The sequence below is a fragment of the Schistocerca americana genome, chromosome 3 (assembly GCF_021461395.2).
Source record: "Schistocerca americana isolate TAMUIC-IGC-003095 chromosome 3, iqSchAmer2.1, whole genome shotgun sequence".
NCBI lineage: Eukaryota > Metazoa > Arthropoda > Insecta > Orthoptera > Acrididae > Schistocerca > Schistocerca americana.
Window position 1 is genome coordinate 128,339,640 of NC_060121.1, and position 27,493 is coordinate 128,367,132.

At 42.2% G+C, this 27,493-nt stretch overlaps 1 protein-coding gene across 1 annotated transcript in view; it reads right to left on the reverse strand.

The window, feature by feature from the left end:
* The window catches only part of LOC124605666 (UDP-glucosyltransferase 2-like), a 50,413-nt gene that overhangs the window by 20,418 nt on the left and 2,502 nt on the right, over nt 1–27,493 (reverse strand). Inside the window, exon 2 of the mRNA XM_047137507.1 lies at nt 3,563–3,748. Coding sequence (XP_046993463.1) covers nt 3,563–3,739 — 177 coding nt within the window. The 5' untranslated portion in view covers nt 3,740–3,748. The remainder of the gene's footprint in view (nt 1–3,562; nt 3,749–27,493) is intronic.

Genomic DNA, 27,493 nt, shown 5'->3' on the forward strand with positions numbered 1-27,493 from the left:
CGCTTTTAATGGATAAAACACATCCCATAAGGTAATTCAACACATTACGTTTAGTGTGAATATCTTCGAACCTATGATATGTAAAAATGTGTTTCAAATAAAAGTTTTTCACAGGACCACGCCCTTTTCTTAGTTTTCAAGGAAACTAATGGAGAGTTTGGACCTAGAATTTGAGAATCTCTTTTTGAAGTCCTAAATGTTCTTGTGTCAGCATCGACAAATGGTGAACTCCCGTCTGACTATTTGACAGAAGTTTTCTCTCCCAGTCTGGGAGACACATCGGTACTATTGTAAGATTCTTGAGCGCGTCAATGTAAAAGAACCGTTTTGAACCTCGTACCTGATAAGGATCTTGTTTATCTGGTGATCCCAAAAGGCGGGTCCGGCCGCGGTGGTCTAGCGGTTCCAGGCGCGCAGTCCGGAACCGCACGACTGCTACGGTCGCAGGTTCGAATCCTGCCTCGGGCATGGATGTGTGTGATGTCCTTAGGTTAGTTAGGTTTAAGTAGTTCTAAGTTCTAGGGGACTGATGACCACAGTAGTTAAGTCCCATAGTGCTCAGAGCCATTTGAACCAAAAGGCGGGATGTGACGTGTGCATCCGCTGGCTATAAATGGCATTTGATGTTGGAAAAACATCGTGAGAAGGTTTTCAGATCTAGGTCTGCTGACTGATTACGGTATCAATCTCCACTTGAGATATGATATAATGAAGCTGAAGCCACTAGTACATAATCAGTTCTTTCTGCCAAGGCTTTCCAGTGTACTGAAATATGCCTGATACAAATCAGGATATTTAGAGGCTCGAATATCAGAATCTGAGAATCCTGCTGAATTTTATTTTATATTGTGTTGTCTATCATGTGCATTATGTGAAAAATTTATATTTTAACTTTTTCTATACATATTATCAGTATTTAAATGATTTTCTACCATAACAATGAGTTACTTATAATTTTCAGTTAGCAAAATACACGTGTGTGAAACAGGAAACTAAAAAAACAAACAAAATTATTTAAAAAAATAAAATAATTACAATAATAATGAACATTTAGGTATTTTAATTAGCTATGCTGAAAATATTCTGACAGTACATTTACAGCTTTTTCCAAAATTGGTATTTCAGAGATCAGCTTTATTACACATGGTTGGATGTGGTGAGAAAGCTACAACTACATTAAGTAGTGTGTAAGCTTAGGGGCCAATGACCTAAGCAGTTTGGTCCCATAAGATCTCACCGCAAATTGACAAAATTTACCAATGTAACGCAGTGCGATTTTCCTGTGTAGGTGTATGTGGCAGATCCAGTTTTTGCGCTATCTTACCAGCACAGCTGCCAGAAATACGAAGCTAGTCCTTATAAGATGGGGATACGAATACGTTACATCGAGTAATGCTGAACTTTATTAGTGATTCGCCTCCTTCGGAATCCAAAGAACACACACATTTAGCACCCGTCGCTAAAACCTGATGAGTTGCCGTTTTTAAAACAAAGTTATGCGGTATTCGGTCAAATACATTGATGAAAGTGGTCAACTGACTTTTAATAACACTATATTAAACTGGTTACTCAGAAAAATGCAGCGTAAGGTCTGAAACAAAAGAAAAGACACATCACATCATTGAGGAACCACTCGTATTTACCACTATGGGTTTGTGCACACTCACGCTAAGACAAGCGTCATTAATGTCGACAAATCAAATACCTGCGTTCCACAAGAACAAAGTCTGCCGCAAAATAAACGAGTCTGATGTTTCAGATTTGTATAATTATCAAATACATACAATGATTGAGAACAGCCATCTAAATAGAACCTGCATGAGTTCACAAATGTCAGCATTCATTCCAAACAAATTATAAAAATAATTCTGCTTGTCGTCGAAGGCCACAAAAAATATACTGAAGAGCCAAAGAAACTGGTACACCTGCCTAATACTGTGTAGGGCCCCCGCGTGCATGCAGAAGTACCGCAACATGAAGTGGCATGGACTCTACTAATGTCTGAGGTAGTGATGGACGGAATTGACACCATGAATCCTGCAGGGCTGTCCATAAATCCGTAAGAGTATCAAGGGGTTGATATCTCTTCTTAACCGCACGTTGAAAGGCATCCCACATACGCTAAATGATATTAATGTGTGGGGACGTTAGTGGCCAGTGGAAGTGTTTAAACTCAGAAGAGTGTTCCTGGAGCCACTCCGGCAATTCTGGACGTGTGGGGTGTCGCATTGTCCTGCCAAGTCCGTCGGAATGCACAATGGACATGAATGGATGCAGGCGTTCACACAGGCTGCTTACACACGTGTCACATGTCAGAGTCTAGACTTATCAAGGGTCCCATACCACTAACTCCAGACGCCCCCACACCATTATAGAGCCTCCACCAGCTTGAACAGTTGCCTGCTGACATGAATTCATCAGGCTGTCTCCGTACTCTTACATGTTCATCCACTCGGGCCATTTGAAACGAAACTCGTCTGACCATACAACATGTTTCCAGTTATCAACAGTCCAATGTAGGTGTTGGGGTGTTGAGGGGCCCAGGCCAGGCTTAAAGCTTTGTGTCGTGTAGTTGTCAAGGGTGCATGGTAGGCCTTCGGCTCCGAAAGCCGACATCGGTTATGTCTCGTTGAATGTTGCGCACACTGACACTCGTTGATTGGTTCAAATGCCTCTGAGCACTATGGGACTTAACATCTATGGTCATTAGTCCCCTAGAACTTAGAACTACTTAAACCTAACAAACCTAAGGACAGCACACAACACCCAGTCATCACGAGGCAGAGAAAATCCCTGACCCCGCAGGGAATCGAACCCGGGAACCCGGGCGCGGGAAGCGAGAACGCTACCGCACGACCACGAGATGCGGACGACACTTGTTGATGACCCAGCATTGGAATCTGCGGTAATTCGCGGAAGGGTTGCACTTTTGTCACTTTGAATGATTCTCTTCAGTCGTCGTTGGTCCCGTTCTTGGAGGTTCTTTTTCCGGCCGCACCCATGTCCGAGACTTCATGCTTTACCGGATTCCTGGTATTCACGGTACACTCGTGAAATGGTCGTACGGGAAAATCCCCACAACATCGCTATCTCGGAAATGCTGTACCCCGTCGCTCGTGCGCCGTCTATAACACCACGTACAAACTCACTTAAATGTGATAACCTGCGGCCGGCTGAAGTGGCCGTGTGGTTCTAGGCGCTGCAGTGTGGAACCGCGAGACCGCTACGGTCGCAGGTTCGAATCCTGCCTCGGGCATGGATGTGTGTGATGTCCTTAGGTTAGTTAGGTGTAAGTAGTTCTAAGTTCTAGGGGACTGATGACCACAGATGTTAAGTCCCATAGTGCTCAGAGCCATTTGAACCATTTCTTTGGCGCTTCAGTGTAGTTGCTTGATAGGACGCGGAGGCTCTTTTCATCTGTTCCTTCAGATCATGTATTTTCGTATTTTCAGCTGTTACACTTTTTCTGTTAGTTTTAATTTATTACTGGTGTTGCGTCCGCCATTTAAGTTTAACGACAGTTTGCCCACCGCAATTTTTGAACAGACGAGAAATGAGGTACCTTGGACGGGTCGGTGGTGATGAAGGTGACCTGGTGGCCTCTCTTGGCCAGCTCCAGACTTATCATCCTGAGGGGTAGTTGGTGGCTGACGGCCGGGAACGCCACGACGGACAGGATCTTGGCCGCATCCGAGGCTCCCAGCACCGACAGCATCACCAGCAACAGGTCGGTCATCATGGCGTTCGCCTGCCGACAACCAATAGCTGTACTGCACTCGTTACACACGCTCACGTCTTGATGACAGCTTATGGGGCTGTTATAAATGATCCAACAAACCCCAGTTTATAATCTTCACCATATTACAAGTGCAGTAGAAGCAGTGAAACGATATACGTATCATACAGCAAGGTAACATGACACTGTTGAAGCAAGAAGAAGATCGTTAGGGCAGCTAGTATACAAGAGAGGCGAAGGCTTGAGACTAGAGACAGAGTTGTAGATTGAAAAAATGTTGAATGTGGAAACGTCAAAGACAGAACAGGAAACATGTAAAATTTGTGTATAGCAAAAACGCAGCAAATTAATTGATTAGATGTAATAGGAACTCAAGAGGGCATGAAAGCACTTGATAGCAGATAGGTTCGCCACCATCAGCCATTCGAGATACAACAGGCTCCTTTCAGATTTCTGCATGCATTACGAAGCAGTTTCGTCTACACAGTTTCCAAGACATCATCTTCACGGTCTTTTCCTGTCTGTTGGAAGCCAGTAAGAAACACCGTTGGGCTATCTATTTTCTTTTCTCTTGGAAGCCAGCAATAAACTTACTTGTGCTATCTACCGCCCTGGCTACACGTCCGTTTGACTTTAATGACCCTCATAGTTAAGTGTTCCTATTGCCTATCCCCCAACAAATTGTTCGTTCTCGTGTCTCTACGAGTAACTTTGGACAAGTCTATCCGAAATCTCGCTGAAAAACTACGTGTTTTAATGGTTTCCGCGCCAAAAGTAGCTTGTTTTATCTGTGTGCTTTATAGTTTACGTTTCTTGCCTATTTGTGTATTTACTAGGCACAGTATCACATTTTAATAACAATGGAGTGTAGAGTTCCGTCGTCTTTGGTATGGATAGGGACGACAGTAGTTGAGTCTGGACGATAGCTAAGTTATGACCCTTCGCTCACAGCTCAAGGTGCTGCTGGGTTTGATCAGACATCTTGAGGCTGTTGCCAATGGGCTTCAATTTGAGGGCAGACATGGGGATATCTAAGAGACATCCAGCATGTTCCATGTGTCCCCCAATCAGTTCACTATTGTGGCTGCTCTGGTTACACCCATGGACGAGTAGAAGCCGCTTGAAAGGCCATCCTGCGTCGTCTTACAACCAAGTGTCAGTGTCTGTTAAACATATTGAGTCACATGCAATTATTTGCTCTGTTTCCGAAGAAGCATATTGGCATTCAGGATACGGGAGTTCACAGAAAACGAGGTAGATGGGAGTTCCAAAATTAGCCATGTAATAAGTGTCTTTAAAGATACGACAGTAAAGGAGCTGTGTACTTTCTGGTGCATTTTTCACCATATCTACATCTGTGTCATAAGGGTTCAAGGAGATTTATGACCTTATTAGTATAATTTGATCCTAATCGGACAATTTATGAATTTATTAGCGGAATTTACTAACCAGTTAGCATAGTTTGGCAATAATCTCTGAAATTATCTTAATTTATGACCCAAATTTACGATTCAGTTAGCATAATTTTTTACCCAATCACACCTTCTCTTGAATAGGACCTACTCCCTCACATCTCTAGGCCAAGGGGAATTCAAGGGCAGTTATCCTAGTGGATATCTGAAGGTCAAAGATATCGGGCAAGATGGTAGAACTTTGAAATGTCACAGCCAGTCCGAAGATGTTTGCCTATTTTATGTCACAAGCAAATATGACGAGTGAGATGGCTGACGGTCAAAGGGTCAGAAAGATGTATTCATAAAGTGTCATATGAATCGCTATGACGTCACTTGCCATTGATAGTTCCCACTTCCCTGCTCCTCCTTCCCCCAAGAGGAATCACTTCCTGCACCTGACACTATGATTTAGAACATGATACAACAGAATGTGCCCACCCCTCCTCTCCCTAAGAAGAATCATGTCCTACAGCTGATGAGAATGGTGGCTTGTAAACAGATCTTTCATATATATCCTAATGTAGTAAACGTCGTCGAACCCATCATTTTCGACAAGTGCACCAGAGTGTGATCACTCCCCTTTAGTACTCCCAGTAAATACAGATATTTTGCTCTCCCCATTCGTATTAAGATTTTTTTCCACGTACTGTGTAAAGTAATTTGTAGACCCTGCTTGCACTTCAGCAATAGTTTACTCTTGTTCGAGTAGCATTTTATACTTTTCCTTTGTGACATTTGCTTTTGTCAAATACAACAGTTTCCTTTTTCTGAAATGGATCTTCTTTTCCTGTTTCAACAGTAACCATCCTCAAAGGACTAATTTCTTCAATAGGTTTGATACATGGATTCTTTTTCTTAAGACTTTTGGAGCCACATCATTTGTAAGATCAGCAACAATTTATGGTACTTTTTCTTAAGACCTATGTACAGCAGCAAGCGTATCATCCAGTCCAACAGATGTTGACACAAATAATCACCTTTTTTTAAGCAGATCCCGATGGGAGTAGAGACTTGTAAATTGATGTCACACATGTGGTATAACCTAATGTAGTAAATTCCTTCAAACCCATCATTTTCAGCAAGTCGACCAACATTTGATCACAGCATTGGTATTTACACTAAATGCAGGTATCTTGTATCCCAAATCTACATCCAGAATTTTCCATAATCTATGTGTAAATGTACATGCAAATGAAAAAAGTTTTTTGTACAAGAAAATATGTATTCTTATTCCCTACCCTACCAGGCATGACTTGCTGTTTTTAGCATCGAACCGAGATACAGATGACCAACCCAACCTTAGTATCTACAAAGTGTTTGCAGGAGCATCTTTTCTTCTTACTCTGAATGTCTACACAGAAAAACTACAATAAACACACAGTGCTACCTGCCAGAGAAACTCCATATATACACTGAAACACATGGACTGTGGTGGAGGTGGATTGCTATAATACAGCTCTACATCTCCTGACTCTTACAAAAGTTCACTCCACATTACCCAACAAAGGGGACATCCGTTCTTACTTTGTCATATATTATACTTTGTCATATATTATTGACACAGAATACCGATCAACTGCTGCTGTCAAAGCTTTGTATACTCTTACTCTTAAAGATGCAAGATGTATGTGGCAGAGGGAAATAATGTTCGAGGAATAGATTTTATCCAATTACAACGACATAACACAGTGCCCGGCATCACGATTTTGTGTGTGTGTGTGTGTGTGTGTGTGTGTGTGTGTGTGTGTGTGTGTGTGTGCGTCACAAGTGCCCCATGCGTCCAGGGTATCGTTCAGATGAGGATCCACTTGTGCTACGTCTGGGTATAGTTTGGAGGTGGATCCACCCCTGCTGCATCCAGTGTGGTGTTCAGTGGTGGATCTACTCACATCAGGATCAGGTATGGTTCAGATGATATCGACCTGTATTAGGTCTGGGTAGGGTTTGGGGGTCCCAACACAAACACACAATAGTGCACATAGTTCAGTTGGACTGTTGTTGCTGTGGTCTTCAGTCCTGAGACTTGTTTGATGCAGCTCTCCACGCTACTCTATCCTGTGCAAGCTTCTTCATCTCCCTGTACCTACTGCAACCTACATCATTCTGAATCTGCTTAGTGTATTCATCTCTTGGTCTCCCTCTATGATTTTTACCCTCCACGCTGCCCTCCAATACTACATTTGTGATCCCTTGATGCCTCAGAATATGTCCTACCAATCCATCCCTTCTTCTAGTCAAGTTGTCCCACAAACTCCTCTTCTCCCCAATCCTATTCAGTACCTCCTCATTCATAATGTTATCTACCCATCTAATCTTCAGCATTCTTCTGTAGCACCACATTTCGAAAGCTTCTATTCTCTTCTTGTCCAAACTATTTATCGTCCATGTTTCACTTTCATACATGGCTACACTCCATACATATACTTTCAGAAACTACTTCCTGACACTCAAATCTATACACGATGTTAACAAATTTCTCTTCTGCAGCAAAGCTTTCCTTGCCATTGCCAGTGTAATATCCTCTCTACTTCGACCTTCATCAGTTATTTTGCTCCCCAAATAGCAAAACTCCTTTACTGCTTTAGGTGTCTCATTTCCTAATCTAATTCCCTCAGCATCACCCGACTTAATTCGACTACATTCCATTATCCTCGTTTTGCTTTTGTTGATGTTCATCTAATATCCTCCTTTCAAGACAATGTCCATTCCGTTCAACTGCTCTTCCAAGTCCTTTGCTGTCTCTGACAGAATTACAAAGTCATCGGCGAAACTCAAAGTTTTTATTTATTGTCCATGGATCTTAATACCTACTCCGAATTTTTCTTTTGTTTCCTTTACTGCTTGCTCAATATACAGATTGAATAACATCGGGGAGAGGCTACAACCCTGTCTCACTCCCTTCGAAACCACTGCTTCCCTTTCATGCCCCTCGACTCTTATAACTGCCATCTGGTTTCTGTACAAATTGTAAATAGCCTTTCGCTCCCTGTATTTTACTCCTGCCACCTTCAAAATTTGAAAGGTAGTATTCCAGTCAATTTTGTCAAAAGCTTTCTCTAAGTCTACAAATGCTAGAAACGTTGTTTTGCCTTTTCTTAATCTAGCTTCTAAAATAAGTCGTAGGGTCAGTATTGCCTCACGTGTCCCCATATTTCTACGGAATCCAAACTTATCTTCCCCAAGGTCGGCTTCTACCAGTTTTTCCATTCGTCTGTAAAGAATTCGCGTTAGTATTTTGCAGCTGTGACTTATTAAACTGATAGTTCGGTAATTTTCACATCTGTCAACGCCTGCTTTCTTTGGGATTGGAATTATTATATTCTTCTTGAAGTATGAGGGTATTTCGCCTGTCTCATACATTTTGCTCACCAGATGGTAGAGTTTTGTCAGGACTGGCTCTCCCAAGGCTGTCAGTAGTTCTAATGGAATGTTGTCTACTCACAGGGCCTTTTTTCGGCTCAGGTCCTTCAGTGCTCTGCAAACTCTTCACACAGTATCATATCTCCCATTTCATCTTCACCTACATCCTCTTCCATTTCCATTATATTTTCCTCAAGTACATCGCCCTTGTATAGACCCTCTATATACTCCTTCCATCTTTCTGCTTTCTCTTCTTTGCTAAGAACTGGGTTTCCATCTGAGCTCTTGATATTCATACAAGTGGTTCTCCTTTCTCCAAAGGTCTCTTTAATTTTCCTGCAGGCAGTATCCATCTTACCCCTGGTGAGATAAGCCTCTACATCCTTGTATTTATCCTCTAGCCATCCCTGCTTAGCCATTTTGTACTTCCTGTCGATCTCATTTTTGAGACGTTTGTATTCCTTTTTGCCTGCTTCATTTACTGCATTTTTATGTTTTCTCCTTTCATCAATGAAATTCAATATTTCTTCTGTTACCCAAGGATTTCTATTAGCCCTCGTCTTTTTACCTACTTGATCCTCTGCTGCCTTCACTACTTCATCCCTCAAAGCTACCCATTCTTCTTCTACTGTATGTCTTTCCCCCCGTTCTTGTCATTTGTTCCCTTATGCTCTCCCTGAAACTCTGTACAACCTCTGGTTTAGTCAGTTTATCCAGGTCCCATCTCCTTAAATTCCCACCTTTTTGCAGTTTCTTCAGTTTTAATCTACAGTTCATAACCAATAGATTGTGGTCAGAGTCCACATCTGCCCCTGAAAATGTCTTACAATTTAAAACCTGCTTACTAAATCTCTGTCTTACCATTATATAATCTATCTGATACCTTTTAGTATCTCCAGGGTTCTTCCATGTATACAACGTTCTTTGATGATTCTTGAACCAAGTGTTAGTTGGACTATCTACTTGTAATTTGATAAAGTCAGTTACTCAAACATTATTTCCATCTGTAACACACAGCCTGGATCTTTAGAGTATATACCGATCTTCGACAGCTGCAGCGATCGGTATTCTGTGTTAATAGCACACAGTAAAGTGAGATTGTGTGAAGTCTTTGTCAGGTGGTGGTGGTGGTGTGATATTTATACAAATGATCAGCATGTCCTGACTCTCAAGCACACTACTGTATACAGTAAATGACACTAACAATAACTAGAATAACACACAAAGAATAATACACAACATTCCATGTGTTCTGTTTGTGATTGTTTGCTTCACCGTCATGGGGAAGCGGAGACAAGAGTAGTGGGGTTCCTGAGGTGGGTGCTGCAAGCTAAGGAGCTGGACATCACTGTCAGTCAGCCGATTGTCAAGCACTAGGAGAAGAAGCCGTCGTTATTATGACCATTTCCAGTGCCTATTATTAAAATATGAAATTCATTTGTAAGTATTCAAACGAAAAATGACCTATTTGTAAAATGAAGTCAGTCTCCGTTAGTATTCAGCGGAAAGCACTGCATGTAAATGTGAAGATTCGATATATGTCGTCTTCTGTAACAATATATAAATGTCGTAAAATAAAACGAGACAGAATTATTTGGGAGGCATATACACTCGAATAGTAAATTTTATTTCCAACGTATTTACTTTGAAGAAAGTACTGACCTGCACAACTACAACGAGAGGTTATAATCTGAAGGACTGACATATTTTGACTACAGAAAATTACCATGACGTGTAATATGTTTGAAAAGTACGAGAACTGAAAATTTATGTTGGGCAGAGTGATCATCGCGAAGTGGGAATATTTTCTGGAAGTTATACTGAAAGAACACGTCACACTAGTCTAAAATATTGTCAGAATGAAGAGAGCATGTTCTTTACATAATCTGACTTTACTTTAAAGCAGAGACATTATTGTGACAGTTGCTTTCTTTAGCCCTGGAGGTATTAAAAGATTGGAGGTCACATTACGTCACAGACTTGAAGCCAATGTCGGCGATCTTAACTAGCCTAAAACTTTATGTTCGCCGCATACATACCCCCCCATAGTTCACCTCAGTGATACTGCCCCGTGACATCACTCTGTGTCGTATTACTAGAGCAAATACGCATTCAAGAAGAGAAAAACGTTAGAGATTGCTTTCTTGACACCAGGTTTTTCACGTAAGTTCTATAATTTGTAGTATTTAAAACAGTTCTTGATCGCACACGGCAGAAATAATTAACAAGAAGCACTTGTCAACATCAGTATGCTAATGTTTTTGGGCTACTTAAAACGGCGCCCACGGTGGGTTCAAAACAACGTAAGTCTACAATGGTACGTTCTTTCTTATTTCAACTTTCACGTCTTTACCGATCTGGAAGAGAGTTTGTGATCTATGGGAACCATAGCAACGGAAGAAACACTGAATCTAGATTACTATAAGTTCACGAGAATTGACTTAAATATTGCTCACCAATAATGTTAGAGCTGTGAGGACGGAGCTTGAGTTGTGTTTGGGTAGGTCAGATGGTAGAGCACTTTCCCGCGAAAGGCAAAGGTCTCGAGTTCGAGCCTCGGTCCGGCACACAGTTTTAATCTGCGAGGAACTTTCATATCAGCGCACACTCCACTGTAGAGTGAAAATTTCATTCTAGAATGTTAGAAGAGTTTTTACTCCTGATCTGTAGAAGATATGACCTGCAACCTTAGAAAATGTCTCCGGAGAGACAGCAGATATTGCGTCCGAGAGTACGAAGTATGAAATATCTACGCTGGACGTCGTGACCGAGCGGTTCTAGGCGCTTCAGTCTGAAACCGCGCGCCCGCTTCGGTCGCAGGTTCGAATCCTGCCTCGGGCATGGATGTGTGTGATGTCCTTAGGTTTGTCAGGTTTAAGTAGTTCTAAGTTCTAGGGGATTAATGATGTCAGACGTTAAGTCCCATAGTGCTCAGAGCCATTTTATGAAAAATCTACCACGAGTTAACGAATTCACTATTACCCCTCGAAAACGTAACTGATACAGAACGGCCGTGGGAGGCTGCTTGGATTGAGGGGGTACAAATATTGTTGAATAATCTCGTCAGTGTAATTGCATCTCGTTATTAACGAGTTATATGTGTATTATTCACGCGACCAAAGCTAGTGCACATTCCTATCGTATTCTGTGTGATTGAGACACAATCTGCGATCCTAGCGCAGATGTCGAGCGAAATACGGGATGCGGGTAGCGGGCACAAAAGAGAATAAATCAAGAAAGAAATAGAATCAAATCATCATACTGCCGGGAGACAGAAAACATGGGACGAGCATCCAGACTCGATTGAGAAGACGAAGACTCAAGATCAACTTCGAATAAGAAGATGAAGTAAGAGCAGAAGAAGTAGTCCTCTGGGAAGAGTGGTTTCTTTTTGTGCAGCTGGTTCGAGTGTGGAGAGTGTTCAGGCCGGCTGGCAGCTACCAACACGCCACGACGAGCAGAGCGCCTGCTGCATAGTCACGCCGCCTACACGTGGACACGAGGATGCGGTCTGCGTGCCGACGCCGCGGCCCAGGTATATGCAGAGGACGCAGTCCGCCTGCCTCCATCACCTCTCGCAGCAACGACCAGCAACAAGATTAGAAGCTCGGTGAATCAAATCGATTGATAACAGCATCAGAACGATTGATAACAGTATCAGATCGATAACAGTTCGTGTCCTGTACTGCGAGTGTAAAGTGAAAAATGTTAAAATGTGTGTGAATTTCTAAGGGACCAAACTACTGAGGTCATCGGTCCCTAGACTTACGCACTACTTAAACTAACTTAAGCTAAGAACACACACACCCACGCCCGAGGGAGGACTAACCTCCGACGGGAGAGGCCGCGCAATCCGTGACGTGACGCCTAAAACCGCGCGCCCGTAAAGTGAAGGGACCGTTAAGATAGGACTGAATAGACTCAGAGAACAGTAGGTGATTCAGAAAGTACAAGTCGTATTAAAGTAAGACTGCCATCGGTCTACCCATAATAGTCACACTGCCCTGTATAGTAACTGTTAATTGTGACAGCCGTTAATTTAAACAGTTAGCAGAATTGTAAGCACGAGTTTCGTTTGCGGAATGGACACGAAACCGGAAAGAAAGGTTAGCCACTCAAGCTTTAAAGATGAGAAATGAAATGGCTGCTAGTAATTTAAGGCTACAGAAAAAAATGGAAGAAAAATTTAGCTCTTGAAATAATGGCTCTTAATTTAGAACTAGAGAAAAAGAGGCTGAAAATTTAGCCAACAGTTGCAAATAAAGGTTAGTAACCCTTGACTTAGGTTTAGATATATGCTAAAATATCTTCAGAAGCAGTAGGCCTTGTTACATCACATGATGGTTCATTAGATTAGAAGAAACCAAGCGACTCTTGTCAAACAAAACTGACAAAACAAAAATTATCGCAAGCGATGGCTTTAGATAGCAGCCAGGTTACATATATCGTACATTAGAATGAATGCTCTCTCGTAAATGCCCACAGGTAGAGTCTCTCGTCAACATAAAATTATAATAGGCTTCACAGGATAAAATATTTGCATAAGTTATGTGTACCTTATGCCAGAGACTAAGGCCAACCAGGTTGGTTGCAGCAAAGATTTTGTGTTGGTTGTGTTGATTTGCGGAAGGGGACCAAACAGCGAAGTCATCGGTCTCGTCGGATTAGGGAGGGTAATCGGTCGTGCCCTATCAAAGGAACCATCCCGGCATTTGCCTGAAGCGATTTAGGGAAATCACGGAAAACCTGAACCAGGATGACCGGACGCGGGACTGAACCTTCGTCCTAGCGAAGGAGACTCCAGTGTTCTAACCACTGCGCCACCTTGCTCGGTCAGATTTTGTGTAAAAATCAATTTGTATAAAAGATTCTTGCAGGATTTACTATAGTATTCTTCGTTACAGATAAGCAGATAGACTTGTGACAGTTTACACCATACGTAGCTGCAGCAAAACGGTTGTACCAAAATGCTCTGCTGGCAGCAGAAAACATTGGTTCGAACACCTTGGGTTTATGTTATAAAATAATACACTTGATGAGCCACTTTATTTGTATAGAAATTTGTATCATATAATTATTTTTCCAGACAGTAATTCGGTATTGTGTCAATATAAAATTGTCTCTGTCGTTATGTGTCAAAATACGTAATATTTCGAGTACAAACACGGTAAAATCATACGCATGCACCACTTGTTGGCACTACTGATACAATCGCATTACGTCACCGATTACTTGTGACATGGCCATCGAGCAGCAGAAAACACAGTTAAAGACGGGTCACAGAGTTGATTGGCAGCTACGGGAGAGGAATAAAATGGGTAATGGGAGGGGAGAGGGCCTTATCCAGGTTGCCTGCTCCTTTGTTATCTTCAGCTGCCACCAGTGTGGCTATACCCTCTTTGGGAAAGTAAACAAAGGATGTACTGTCATTTATAGCTGATGTAGTGGCTTCCCCAAGACAGGGTTCCTGGGTGCATGGCCAATTATTGCAGATAACAAAGTTGCATTTGGCACAGGAAACAAAGGCATTTGTCAGGTATCGCAATAGGAGGTTCCCAGTAAGTTTCAATACTGCAAGAACGTGTGCAGAGGCGGAGTGTTGTTTAGTAGCTGTTACAAACGGTAAGAAACCTAAATTTTTATTAGACACAAGGGCACAAATGTCAAGGCGAGTTTTATCTCTTGAGTAAAAAAAAAAGCAGTTGAACCCTTCACGTTAGATGTTAGGTGGGGTACTGATTTGGAGTCACTAGGTTCAGAATTGTTGGGATAGAATGGCAAAATCACTACACAGAATGCGTTTTGTAATGACTTCCTGGTCTGGGAACATTTCAGCTATTAGTCCACGTTCCCTGTGTGGGAGGAGGTCGCTTTGTAGTTAGACTTGGTAACTGCAGGAAAAACTATGCAGGATTGATGGTTGGTTCGAGCCTGAGGCTTGACAATGGATGTAAGTAAGCTGCATTTAATGTATATTAGTGTGTCGAAAAATCCAGAACTGTACCGTTACATTATCGCTGGAAATTGGAGTAATCGCAAAAGGAATACCTGGAAGTAATCATCTGGAACCGTGTTAAATTACCAGAAGATGCAGTGAGGGCGGTGCGTTTTGTCAAGGGTTCGTACAGTGAATGCGAGAAAGTTGCAGATAAGCTACACAAACTAATACTGAGCTTTACCAGCAATCATTCTTTCCACATGATTCGGGCAGGGACGCAGGATAATGTAGTCTCTGCCACACAGTACGAAACACTCTGATGTTATTTACTGTAAGATGTAACGACATTATAACAACTCACTGACTCGAAAATTACGGCTACATCTGTCGATTAGGTCCGCATATTAGAGTTCCGGAGCTCGTATTTATGTTCAGTTAAAAATCCACTGCCGGTATTCGTGTCTACGTGCGAGAATATTTGCAGTCCCAAGTCGCGCATGGTATCCATGACATTACCTCCATTATTTCGGGATAATACTAAATTAACTGCCTTTCTTTGAATTTTTCTTCAGCGTCCTCCATCAATCGTTTCTGGTAAGAGTCTCAAAGCGTGCAACAATACTCCTAAAGAGTAGACACCGTTGCTCCCACAGTGGAGCATAATCACCATGTTTTCCTCGACCAGTGTAGGCCCTGCGCCCTGTTTAGTATAATATAAAACGTGAAGAAAGTTAAAAGATGTGGAATTTATTACCCACTTAAACGAGAACTGGAAGATTACAGTGCACAAGCGACAATGAACTATGCTCCGAATGCTGCAGTTGAAATCTGTGTCATAGTGTGAACGCAAGTGCTACAGGTAATACGCTACGGCGTTACCTGCTTGTACGTATGTAGCACCAACATATATCTGACGGGGTGGAGGGGTGGACACAGCTCACTCGACTGCCCGTGCTCACCTGCAGAGGCGCGCAGCCACCATAGTGTCTATACAGGGTGTTTCACAAGTGATCGTCAATGATTCACACATGGAAAGTACAGGCCAAAAGCAGCAAAAAATCTCCATCATGGGCCCACAGATCAACCTTTGTCGAGGTACACCACATTTTCTGTTGAGGCTCATGTGTCTAGGAAAACATGACATCTCTAAACTTTAAAGTGTTCGAAATGTTGTCCATGCGTCTGAATGCAACACTGAACTCCTCTCTGAAATGCGAATCCTCTCAGGTAGTCATGGAGAATTCTGTGAATGCTGGAAGGCTGCTTCAATCCGCAAGCGTAATTCCTCAAGAGAGTTGACTTCGCTAGCGTAGACCAGGCTTTTGACATGACCCCACAAGCAGAAATCCATGGGATTGAAATCCGGAGACCTTGGAGACCGTCCTCTATGTATCCAGTATTGACCATACGTCCGAGTTAAAAGCCGGCGCACTCGTAAATGAACATGTGCTGGAGCACCGTCATGCATGAACCACATATTCAGGCGCTGGTTCAATGGGACATCATCATGTACATCTGGGAGTACAGTACCACAAACCGCATGTACTGCTGTCTGGTTAGTCTCTGTGGTAGGAAGTATGGTCCAGTTATGCGGTCTCCGAACAGTCCTGCCCAGACGTCCAACGAATAACGCTGTTGATATCGTGATACTTATGTTGCATTAGGATTGACATCGAGCCAAATGTCACAATTACGGTAGTTAGAAATACAGTCACGAGTAAATCCAGACTCATCAGTGGACAGTGTACTGCTTACAAACAGGGGATTCAGAATGCACTGTTGTTGCACCCATTGGCTGAAAGTCTCTAGGAGGGAAGTCTGCATTGTTGAGGGATTGCACTCGCTGGAGATGATGTGGGTAGAGCACTGCCGATGTAAAATGTCACACACTGCTATGACTCAAGACACGCCCTTGGGTAGCAATCCTCCTCCTTGGTGTACTCGGAACTTCGTGTACAATGCGTAACACCCTTTCCTCAACATCTGGAGTTACGGATCTGGCTCGGTCTTCTCGTACATGGTGTGCCAAACTCCCGGTTTCTCTAAGGCGCTGATGTAACTGGCTAAATGTACGCCTGTCGGGCTGCCTGCTCCTTCATAGAATCGTGCAGCCTCAAGGGCACTGCCGTTCGCTTTGCCATACTTTAAGTGCATGTCAGCGTACTCTTCACTGGTGTACCTCTGACAAGGTGCCTTCATGTTCGTAACTAATTGCGACGACGGACGACGGTACGGCACAGTGCACAGAGGGGGAAAGCGAAGTAGTTGCACAAGCATAAACAAACAAATAGTCGATCTCAAACCTTGAGATACCAACGTAACTACCGCGGTATCCAGATGCGTTTACAGTGGTTCTCAACTCGAATTAATGCGATACGTCGGCAATGTTGATTTTCGGACCCATGTTTACTGGAGGCACTTTGTTACTTCTGGCCTGCACTTTCCATGTGTGAATTACTGACCATCACTTCTGAAATACCCTGTATATGCGCTCTTTAGTAGAGAGGTCTCCGCTGTGTACTGTTTGTCCACAACAATTGGACAATACTCGCAGTGGCTGTCGGGAAAGGCAGGAGTCATGACCTGCCCCCGCATTCCCAAGGGGAGATGAATGGTGAAAGGAAGGCAGTATGTATCGTCGAATCACGTTGGCTACCCCGTAAACTTCCTCAGACGATTTTAAAGAAACTATGTGGTAAAAAAAAGGTTTTTTCGTCAGTTACAGCTTTATATGTCAGCTTCATAATTAAGGGCCTATCATTTCGCTAATGATCATAGTTATTATGATGCTTTGCATACAAGAAACATACTGGGTAAGATTCGTAAAGTTTGCAATGAAAAATAGAGGTCTCTTGAATTTGCGTTCGGTGCATATTAGACCACACATTGCTGCATATGAAATTTAGCTAACGTATTGAATTTTTATTTAGACTTGAGAGGAGGAGTCTGTCTATCGCTGATATCGAGCAAATTGATTCGTAGTATCGCACTCACTTGCGATCGCGCGTGCCAGCAATAAACCGGGAATGATATACTCTTAACATCACCTGTATCTCAGGAACGGATTGAAATATCGAAACGAGAGTTTGTCAAACGACAGCGCAGAAAGAGAAGAGTATTTTTCCACATGGCGAACAGGTCAAACTTCGTTACCTATCGCAAAATGTAACTGCAGACTTTTGCGATAAAATGACTTAATTCTGTAAGTCATCGATAGTTGGTGAAATGAGAAATTGGTGTGGCTTTGCAGCAAGATACTGTAAATGAAGAAATTACACGTTCATATTTACACCGAGAATCTGCTTTTTCATAAGCTTTTGACCCGATTTGGTCTGAGTTCCTCGTTAAATAAACCACTGTTCCAGGATGCTGTCGCATCTGCAACTTGATTGGATTGTTGGGAAGGTGGCATTGCGTAAACACTGCGTTGTTCTGACAGAAGATGCAAATTTTGACATGGAAACAAGAGAAATGTAGGTGATATTCGAAATTCACCACTGATGAAAGACTGGTTTTCAGGTTACAGCAAGCTCTAGTTGATAAGAGTGTAGAAAGGGGGTGGACCAATGGCCACATCGAAAAACTTGTACAATTGTACCATGAAGTACGTTGTTTGTCTGAATTACCACATAACCATGTAAAAAAGTATGTAGTACAAAGAGATGGCTGAAGCATTTCTCGACAGTATTCCAATTATGGAGAAAAGTGTTACTACATTAACAACAATATCCAAAGCCTGATGTTCAACGAGAGAATAACACACACACGTGCACAGACAGCATTTCCAGATGTGAGTGAAAATCGGGCGTAACATTTCGTACGTGACATCAACATCTTTTCTAACGACCTGTTTTTAGATGCTGAAAGCAAGCCAGATTGGAAATACGTTTCATTAGGGACCACTGATGATGCTTTACTTCAATAAAACGAAACGCATGTGCTGAAAAAAAATGCACATTTTCTTGTTGTTGCAAAGACGAAATTAAAATACTTTTAATAATTTCTCAAATAATCTCAATAAGGTGTAAGACCGCTTGAAAGAAGCGTAAACGAAGGGCGGATGAGTTGACCACCAATAAATTGTTGCTTGTACTACGTTCATTATTGTTGGCTATTACCCGGCCCATAGCTATGTTACATCAATTATTTAACAGTTGTTACGAGTTACTACACTCAACAAAGGCTCAAACAGCCAGCAACTGCCACAATTTTCTTCCTACCGTCGTCTATACTTTCTCTCGCTGATATACACTATTTTAAAACTGGGAAAATGTACGGATGGCCAAAAATTCGACTCGCAGACCTTTCCCTGGCACGTGTGCCGTAGCGCTCAGCCGTTCTGGCACTTTTCCCGCACTGCCACGTCACATTATCTGAGCGTGAAGATGGGCAAATTGCGAACAGGCGAACGCGCCGCCTTTAAATGGCGGTGCAATCTCACTTAGTGTGACAAAGTTTCATGTTTCACATTTCTCAACAACATATATTGAAAAGAACAAGTTTTCACTACTACTCAATTATTTTTGGCGCACTGAAGATGGAATCCCAGTTTGATTTTACGAAGAGTATTCTACGGCATTGGATCCTTATGTCGCTTGCATTTATAGTGAAACTCTCGCCGAGCACAAAGTCCAAAGCAAATGAAAAAAGGCGCAGGTGACTCCAATATACAAAGAAGGGTAGAAGAACGGACCTGCAAACTTCCGTTTGGTGCAGAATGCTCGAACATACGCTCAGTTCGAATATACTAAACTTTCTTGAGACTGAGTAGCTTATGTGTACGAAGCTTCGCTCTTGTGAAACTCAGCTTTTCCTCTTCTCACATGATATACTGCTAACTTGGTTCAAATGGCTCTGAGCACTATGGGACTTGACAGCTGAGATCATCAGTCCCGTAGAACTTGAATTACTTAAACGTAACCGACCTAAGGACATCACACACCCATGCCCGAGGCAGGATTCTAAGCTGCGACCGTAGCGATCGCGCGGTTTCAGACTGAAGCGCCTAGAACCGCTCGGCCACTCGGGCCGGCTATACTGCTAACTATGCTAACTATGACCGAGCGAGGTGGCGCAGTGGTTAGACACTGGACTCGCATTCGGGAGGACGACGGTTCAATCCCGCGTCCGGCCATCCTGATTTAGGTTTTCCGTGATTTCCCTACATCGCTCCAGGCAAATGCCGGGTTGGTTCCTTTCAAAGGCCACGGCCGACTTTCTTCCACGTCCTTCCCTAATCCGATGAGACCGATGACCTCGCTGTCTGGTCTCCTTCCTCATAAAAACAACAACAACAAAAAGCTAACTATGGATGAAGGGAAATGGGCAGATTCGACATTTCTAGGTTTCCAGAAAGCATTTGACACAGTGCTGCGTTGCTGGCTTTTAACGTGGGTACAAGCATATGGAATAAGTTCACAGATATGTCAGGGGTACGAAGACTTCTTAAATAATGGAACAAGTATGTTATCCTTGACGGCGAGTGTTCATCAAAGACAGGGATATCGTCAGGAGTGCCCCAGGGAAGTGAGATAGCAACGCTGTTGTTTTCTACATACATCAATGATTTGGCGGACGAGAAGGGCAGCAATCTGCAGTTGTTCGCTGATGGTACTGTGGTCTACAGTGAAGTGTCAAAGTTGGTGACTGTAGGAAGATAAGACGACTTAGACAAAATTTGCAGTTGGTGTGATGAATGGCAGCTAACACTAAATGTGGATGAATGTAAGTTAATGCGGGTGAGTAGGAAGATCAAACTTGTGATGTTCGGGTACAGTATTTCTAATTTCTAGTGCGCTGCTTAACGCAGTCAAGTCGTTTAAATATCTGGGCGTAACATTCCAAAGCGATATGAGGTGGAATTTGCATGTGAAAGCTGTGGTAGAGAAGGGGAATTTTAGGAAAGTGGTTCACCAGTAAAGGAGGCCGCATATAGGATGCCGGTGCGACCTATTCTTGAGAGCTACTCGAGTGCTTGAAATCCGTAACAGGTCAGATTGATGGAAGATATCGAAGCAATTCAGAGGCGGGCTGCTAGATTTGCTACTGGTAGGTTCGAAAAACACAGAACTGTTACGGAGATGCTGCGGGAACTCAAATGGGAATCCCTGGAGGGACTGAAAAAATTTAGGGAACCAGCATTTGAGGATGACTGCCGAACGATTCTACTGCCGTCATCACAAATCGCGCGTAAGGACTACGAAGGTAAAGCACGAGAAATTAGGGCTCACGCGGCGTATAAATAGTCGTTTTTCCCTCGCTCTATTTGTGAGTGGGACAAGATAGGAAATGGCTGGGAGTGGTACATGGTACCCTCTACCATGCAGCGTACCGTGACTTACGGAGTATATATGTAGTTGAAGATATATAATTTTTACCTTGTACAATCTGTCGGCATGCGGACAGGCGCGGACAATTTCACAGATTTCCGCACTCAGCTGCCACATAATCATCTCTCATTTAGTTTCATAATCGAAAAAAACGTTCGCCCCCCCCCACCCCCCCACATACACACGCGCGTATGTTGCTCGAAATATACAATAGCAGCACTTTTGTAACCTTATTACGGAGACGTACAAACTCTGCCTCATGAAATAAATGTAGACGTCCTGGACAGTTTTTATGTTAACGGGATTTGTCTTCAAAGATGGACTTAACTCGTACATCAATCAGTTACTTCAGCACGTGCCCGGGGGCGCCAAACTGTCTCGCAAACAACTGAAAGGCAAATGTTACATTGGCAGTGTCCTCAAAACGTTACGATACTATACGATACTATTGTTGCAATACTTAAGAGGCTACAGTGAATCCTTGAAACCTCGCATTTTCTTTAACGTTGGTGAGCTTAGAGATTTGAACAACGCGATTTTCCTTTTAAGTTCATCCCGATCAAATCAGAAGAAAGTTGTTCCTCGCCTTACAATTTCTTACTGTTCCTATTCTTTGCGTTTCTTTCTCTTGCGTATGTTCTGTTTTGCTTTGTTTTACTGTGTTTACCTTGTACCCATTTTCTATGGTGAACTGTCTGATTATGTTTAGTTCTTGTGTGTAGCTATGTATGTCCACTGGAATTCTGTTCAGCTGTCAAGGAAGTATCTGAGTCTGGCCTATTTGTGGGCTGTTGAGTGGTCTGACATGTTGTGAATTATTGTGGAGGTTTTTTAAATATTGCGGACTAGTATTTGGGGTTTTTATTTTTCATGTGATATCGAGGAAATGTATTGTTTTCTCTGCTTCGCTTTCAAGGATGAAGTGGACAGTACTGATATCTTTATGTAACTGTACCACAGCGGCATGTGTTTCATCTATCATGCTAATTATGTCACTAACATAGTGGCACAAAAAATGGCTCTGAGCACTATGGGACTTAACTACTGAGGTCATCAGTCCCCTAGAACTTAGAACTACTTAAACCTAACTAACCTAAGGACATCACACACATCCATGCCAGAGGCAGGATTCGAACCTGCGACCGTAGCGGTCACACGGTTCCAAACTGACGCGCTTAGAACCGCACGGCCACACCGGCCGGCTATAGTGGCACATGTACAGTACTTTGTACTATTTAGGTTTTATTATTTCATCAAGAATTTTGTTTTCAAGGTGGTTGAGGAAGATGCTGGCCATCGAGCCACGCATGACTGATCTCTTCACGAGTCCTTTCTGTAGGATGCAGAATTCATCTTTAAATTTGAAATAATTTAGCTCTGCAATTACTTCGAAAATAGTTGAGACCCTTTGAGCCTGTGTTTCTGGGATAATGTTTCTCTCAATTGTCTTTCAATTATTGTGATTGTTCCTTCACTTGATAGGTGAATGTACATTGATGTGATGTCAAATGAGAGTAGTATTGCTGTGTTGTGTATATTCATAGACTTTATTTTTCGGTTAGGCCACTGGTGTTTGCTAGGCTTCTGTTTGTGGACGTAAAGCGTTTTTGTAGAAAATTGTGCATGTGTTTCGCTATATCACAGGATGGTGCAGTTCTGAAATTTGTCACAGATCTGATCAGAACATCAGGCTTTGGAGAGGGTTGATTTGTTGCTGTGGCGCATCGAATGTCACAGCCCAGTGAAGCGAAAATCCAGCAGTGCTGATTATCAGTTCTGTTTTCAGCTTGGTGTGTGGTCCTGTATACATCTAACTATGATACGAGCGTAAAAGTTTCAACGAAACAATAAACGCACCATCCTCCACAGTGTTACTGCTACGTTACTAATGTGGACGCCATATGTAACAGCTGACAGCTGCTCAATATTGTCGTGAAAGATAATAGCATGCCGGAGATTAATTTTGAAGAAATTAATAACAGACTATTGGTGTGGAGGAACTTCAGACTACATGTTAACTTTAAGAGTACAATCATGACAGTGTGGAAAAACAAATTTATCTATAGGACATGGGGAACCAAAGTATGTCAAGGATTAAAAATTGTAAAACTTCATTAAAATTTATTGGTAAGGTAAAGAGGAATGTTATTAGTTATCTATATTAGGATAGACTGATACACATACCTTGAAAGCCTGCAACGCTTCATAAAATGTTCGAAATATCGATATGAGGTTTTGGATGAGTGGTAGTGGGGAAAGGAACAAAGAGTGAAAATTTCATTGTGGAAACAAATATTTTTGTTAATTGCTGAGATCCATATGTTATTCTCAACAGAATTTGACAGTATTTTGCTGTGTTATTATTAGTCACATTATCTTTTTGAGTTACTTGCGTAACTAATTTATTTTTAACAGCGCTTGACAACTATTGGAGTAAAACTTGAGAACATTCACAGATAAACATTTAACAAATGAATGTGGTAAATGTGGGGGTGAACTTCTCCTGGGAAGAGCAGTTACAAATCTGGTAGACTATATTTACGTAGCGCTGGATGTGAATTCTTTTCCTGTTGCGGACATTATTGGCTACTTTCTCGACACGGTTAACGGGCGTTAACCCAACGATCCCATCCAATCAGCCGAGAACACATTCATCACATAAATATTTTTTGAATTACATTCGATGGCTCTTGAAGGCAAATATGGTATAATGACTCCTTACATACGTTGCTTTAACGTTTCATAAAATTAATGGGAATGGCGATAAAAGTGAAGCCGAAGTCCGCCAACTCGTAAACTCTCAACTACTTGAATCAGAGGTCGTGACATACATACGGGGTGTTCAAAAAGTCTCTCCGCAGTGCTGTATGATTATTCGCCTGCCTGGGTTTTTCCAACGAAACAATAAACGCACAACGATACTGCAGTGATATTCTGTATCCATTCATCGGAGAACTTGGGTTAAGTGAAATACTGAACGGTTATTTTCGTCAAGATGGTGTAACCGCGCATACAGCTCGCGTTTCAATGTCACTGCTTGCTGATGTTTTTGGTGATCGCCTAATTTCACAGGGACTTCGGCCTCCACGATCGCCTGACCTAACACCACCTGACTTTTTCTTCTGGGTTGCAGCGAAAGCAACTGTCTATAAAAACGTCCAAAATCCAGCGATGAATTGAAAACTGCAATATCCACTTTCACTGCGTCTGTTACAGAAGAAATGTGTTTGGAAACATGATTAGACGTATTGAATTGTGTAATCAAAAACAGTAGGGACACTTTCAACATTTAATGTGAAAATTTGTAAGTAAAAATGAATATTCAATAAATTAGTAACTTGTATTGCACTGAGTTTCATTTCGGTATGTTGAATGCGGCATACGGCACGCGCGGCTAACAATCATACGGCACTGCGGAAAGACTTTTTAACACCCCGTACTAGGATTGATACTGAAAGTCGTCAATCAGTTCACTTCTCGATAATATTGCGCTTTTGCTTTAACATGTTCGCGGGGTATATTCTCTGTGTCTGCGTTTGTTCCTATTTCTCATGTAAGGTGGAAGATCACGCTGGGTACCTAATTTGAGTGTGTTTAATACTCATTTTATTGATATTACTAGTCAGCACAACATGTACCCCATCCGTCCTAAACATGGATTGTCGATCGTTTTCATTGAATGTGGGTGTAATTAGAAACGTATGCAACTGGGTTAATTCAGGTGGAATTCTTAGTTTAATTTTGCTGTAGCAGACTGAAAAGACAGCTGAATGTAATATTCGAAGTCCTCTCCTGTGACAAAAGTCTGTCGCAACATTCAGTCGCGCGCCCTTAAACGCGCCACCACGCTGTTGGCCCTCCCAACCCAGCCTGAGGACGCCGTCTTCAAAACTTCAGCCGTTGAACGGAGTGAAAAATTTTAAGGCGGAGGAGCGATCTCTCGTTTTTTTCTGATAGCAGGAAACGCATGGAACCTCGGGCCAAATCGTCTTGCTGATTGGTCAGTGCATCCCTACCAAGTTTTTTCGTCCTCTGTACGCGCAAGAAAGGAAGTTAGGATTTTGACCGGTAGTTACCGGGGCACGGACGACTTTGATCGCAGTTCCATTTAACGTAGATTCAGATGGTAGCGAACTTGGTCCTTAATTGGCCTTAATTCACTTTATGTATCGTGTGCCCAGTTAACTTTCAAGATTATTTTTGCTGTGAATGACGAACCGCCTTTGAAGATTGACCAGTTGTTAATGCAAAGTGGCGAAATTTACTCTCGATTACTCGGGGAGTTTGAATCCTTGTGTGTGGGCAATTTCGCGTCCATGATACGGCCCTTAATTCACCTAATACTTTGGGACAAATTGTACGTTATCACCGTTTGGTTGTGTGGAAGCATACCATGTTACTGTTTATATGTCATCCATGTAAGTGCAGTTTCAGGAGTAAGCTCCATCTGTTAAATAAATGAGCATTATACAGATACTTAGATCGTTGAACTTCACCACAATGTACAGACCGCCACCCCCCTGCACCCCCCCCCCCCCCCCACACACTCCTGCAGTCTTAAGCCTCAATAATCTGTTCCAGAAAACTATTTGGAACGTTTAATAAAGGGCAAACTTTCATTTGTCGCTGCATGTTCACTAATTAAATTTTCGATAGCAATTTCAAACTGACGATAGAAACTAGCGTAATATTAAATGAAAATTCATGGAACTTCAAACGGTTTGGCATTCAGCGGCTCAGTTATGGTTAAGCACTGTTATTGTGCAACAGTTAGCTCTTACATACGAAACATCCTTGGTACAGGGTGAAAGAGCAGGACAAACACACTAACGCCACCTTTAAAAACTCACCTCGGATTTCTGTTTCAGCTCGAGGTGACTTTACAATATGCTGGACAACTTCGGCCTTTCATTTTTTCACAATTCCCAGCCATTTACGTACACATACAAAACACTTAATCGCAACAACTGTCAGTCATTATAATTCTGCTCAGTCCAAGGATTTCCGAATGTGATAGAAAGAGGACGAAATTCACTTAGTATTTTGGTAGGTACAAAGGTGACAAGTAACAGTAGTACAGCAAAAACATTCCTCACTTTTTAGCACTACCACGTGCCAAAAATCTATTTCTTAGGTGCATGCATCCAGAGAGAAGACAGACAATCTTATAAAAGTAGTTGCAGGAAAGACAGCTGACAGATTGCAAAAATCAAACGCAAAAGTAATTCACAAGCAAAATAGGTAGCTTAAAAAACACTCGTATTGATAGTCTGGGACACTTAGTTACCCCGCGTCCGGCCATCCTGATTTAGGTTTTCCGTGATTTCCCTAAATCACTCCAGGCAAATGCCGGGATGGTTCCTCTGAAAGGGCACGGCCGACTTCCTTCCCCATCCTTCCCTAATCCGATGAGACCGATGACCACGCTGTCTGGTCTCCTTCCCCAAAACCAACCAACCAACCAACTTAGTTACCAGGGAGAACTAATAGGGAAGATAGTAAACATCCAAAGACGGGAGACACCTTTCACAAGCCTTTGTTCAGTAAACTCGAGAGAATCGCGGAGATGTTCAAACTGCAGTGTCAGATGCTGCAAGAAAGGCTTTGCCAGGCACAGAGAGGTTTACAATTAAAACTGCAAGGTCGTACGTAAGGAAGAAGAGTTTACAGACTTATGACTTCTTTTTATTAAAACCGATCCCAAAGTAGAAAACAAAACCGAACATGGTTACGTGTACAATTTTTGTTTAAAATTTTAAGTAAGGAGAAAAAATATTTATGGGGGAAACAATTTGTCTGCTGGTTTATATGCCTTGCTATCGTAGTTAACACTGACTGCAAAAAAGAGAACGAAACGTCATATTTTACAGCACAGCATTTGCTTTGTTGCAAACAGTATTAACACAAAACCGGAACATTGTTGTTTACAGGAAATACATAACCCCCGTCCGTGGAATTTTTTACTAGGGTATTGTGTAGAAAGCTGAACTAAAAGAGTCAAGAGCTTCTCGAAATGTCTGATAACAGTTTTCCCTTTACAGATTACTGTAGCTATTAATACTCTTACCACACACTTTAAAAATACGTGGCCTGTGTCTGTCCAAGTACTTTTGGAGATATTTTGCTAACAGTGCGTCCCCTTTGCATATTATGTGTATATATTTATAGTGTGTATATAGTAAGAAGAAATTTCGTATATATCTTCCCGAACGTTCAGAGAGTATCGGATAAAAATTTGAAGTAAATACGCCAAGAACTTCCGGAGACACCTGGAAACAACCTTTCCCCTTTAGTTATTGTATTTATAATTTATACATATTTAAAAAGTATGTAGCCTATGTCCGTCGAAACGTGTATTAGAGTATCGTATAAAAATTTGATGTAAATCGGTCAAGGAAAAAAAAATGGCTCTGAGCGCTATGGGACTTAACATCTGAGGTCATCAGTCCCCTAGAACTTAGAACTACTTAAAACTAACTAACCTAAGGACATCATACACATCCATGCCCGGGCAGGATTCGAACAGGCGACCGTAGCGGTCGCGCGGTTCCAGACTGAAGCGCCTAGAACCGCTCGACCACATCGGCCGGCGGTCAAGAACATTTCGAGAGTTTTGACAACATTTTCACTTCATAAATATAAAATTTACAGCCTATGTAGATTCGAATGTTTATGA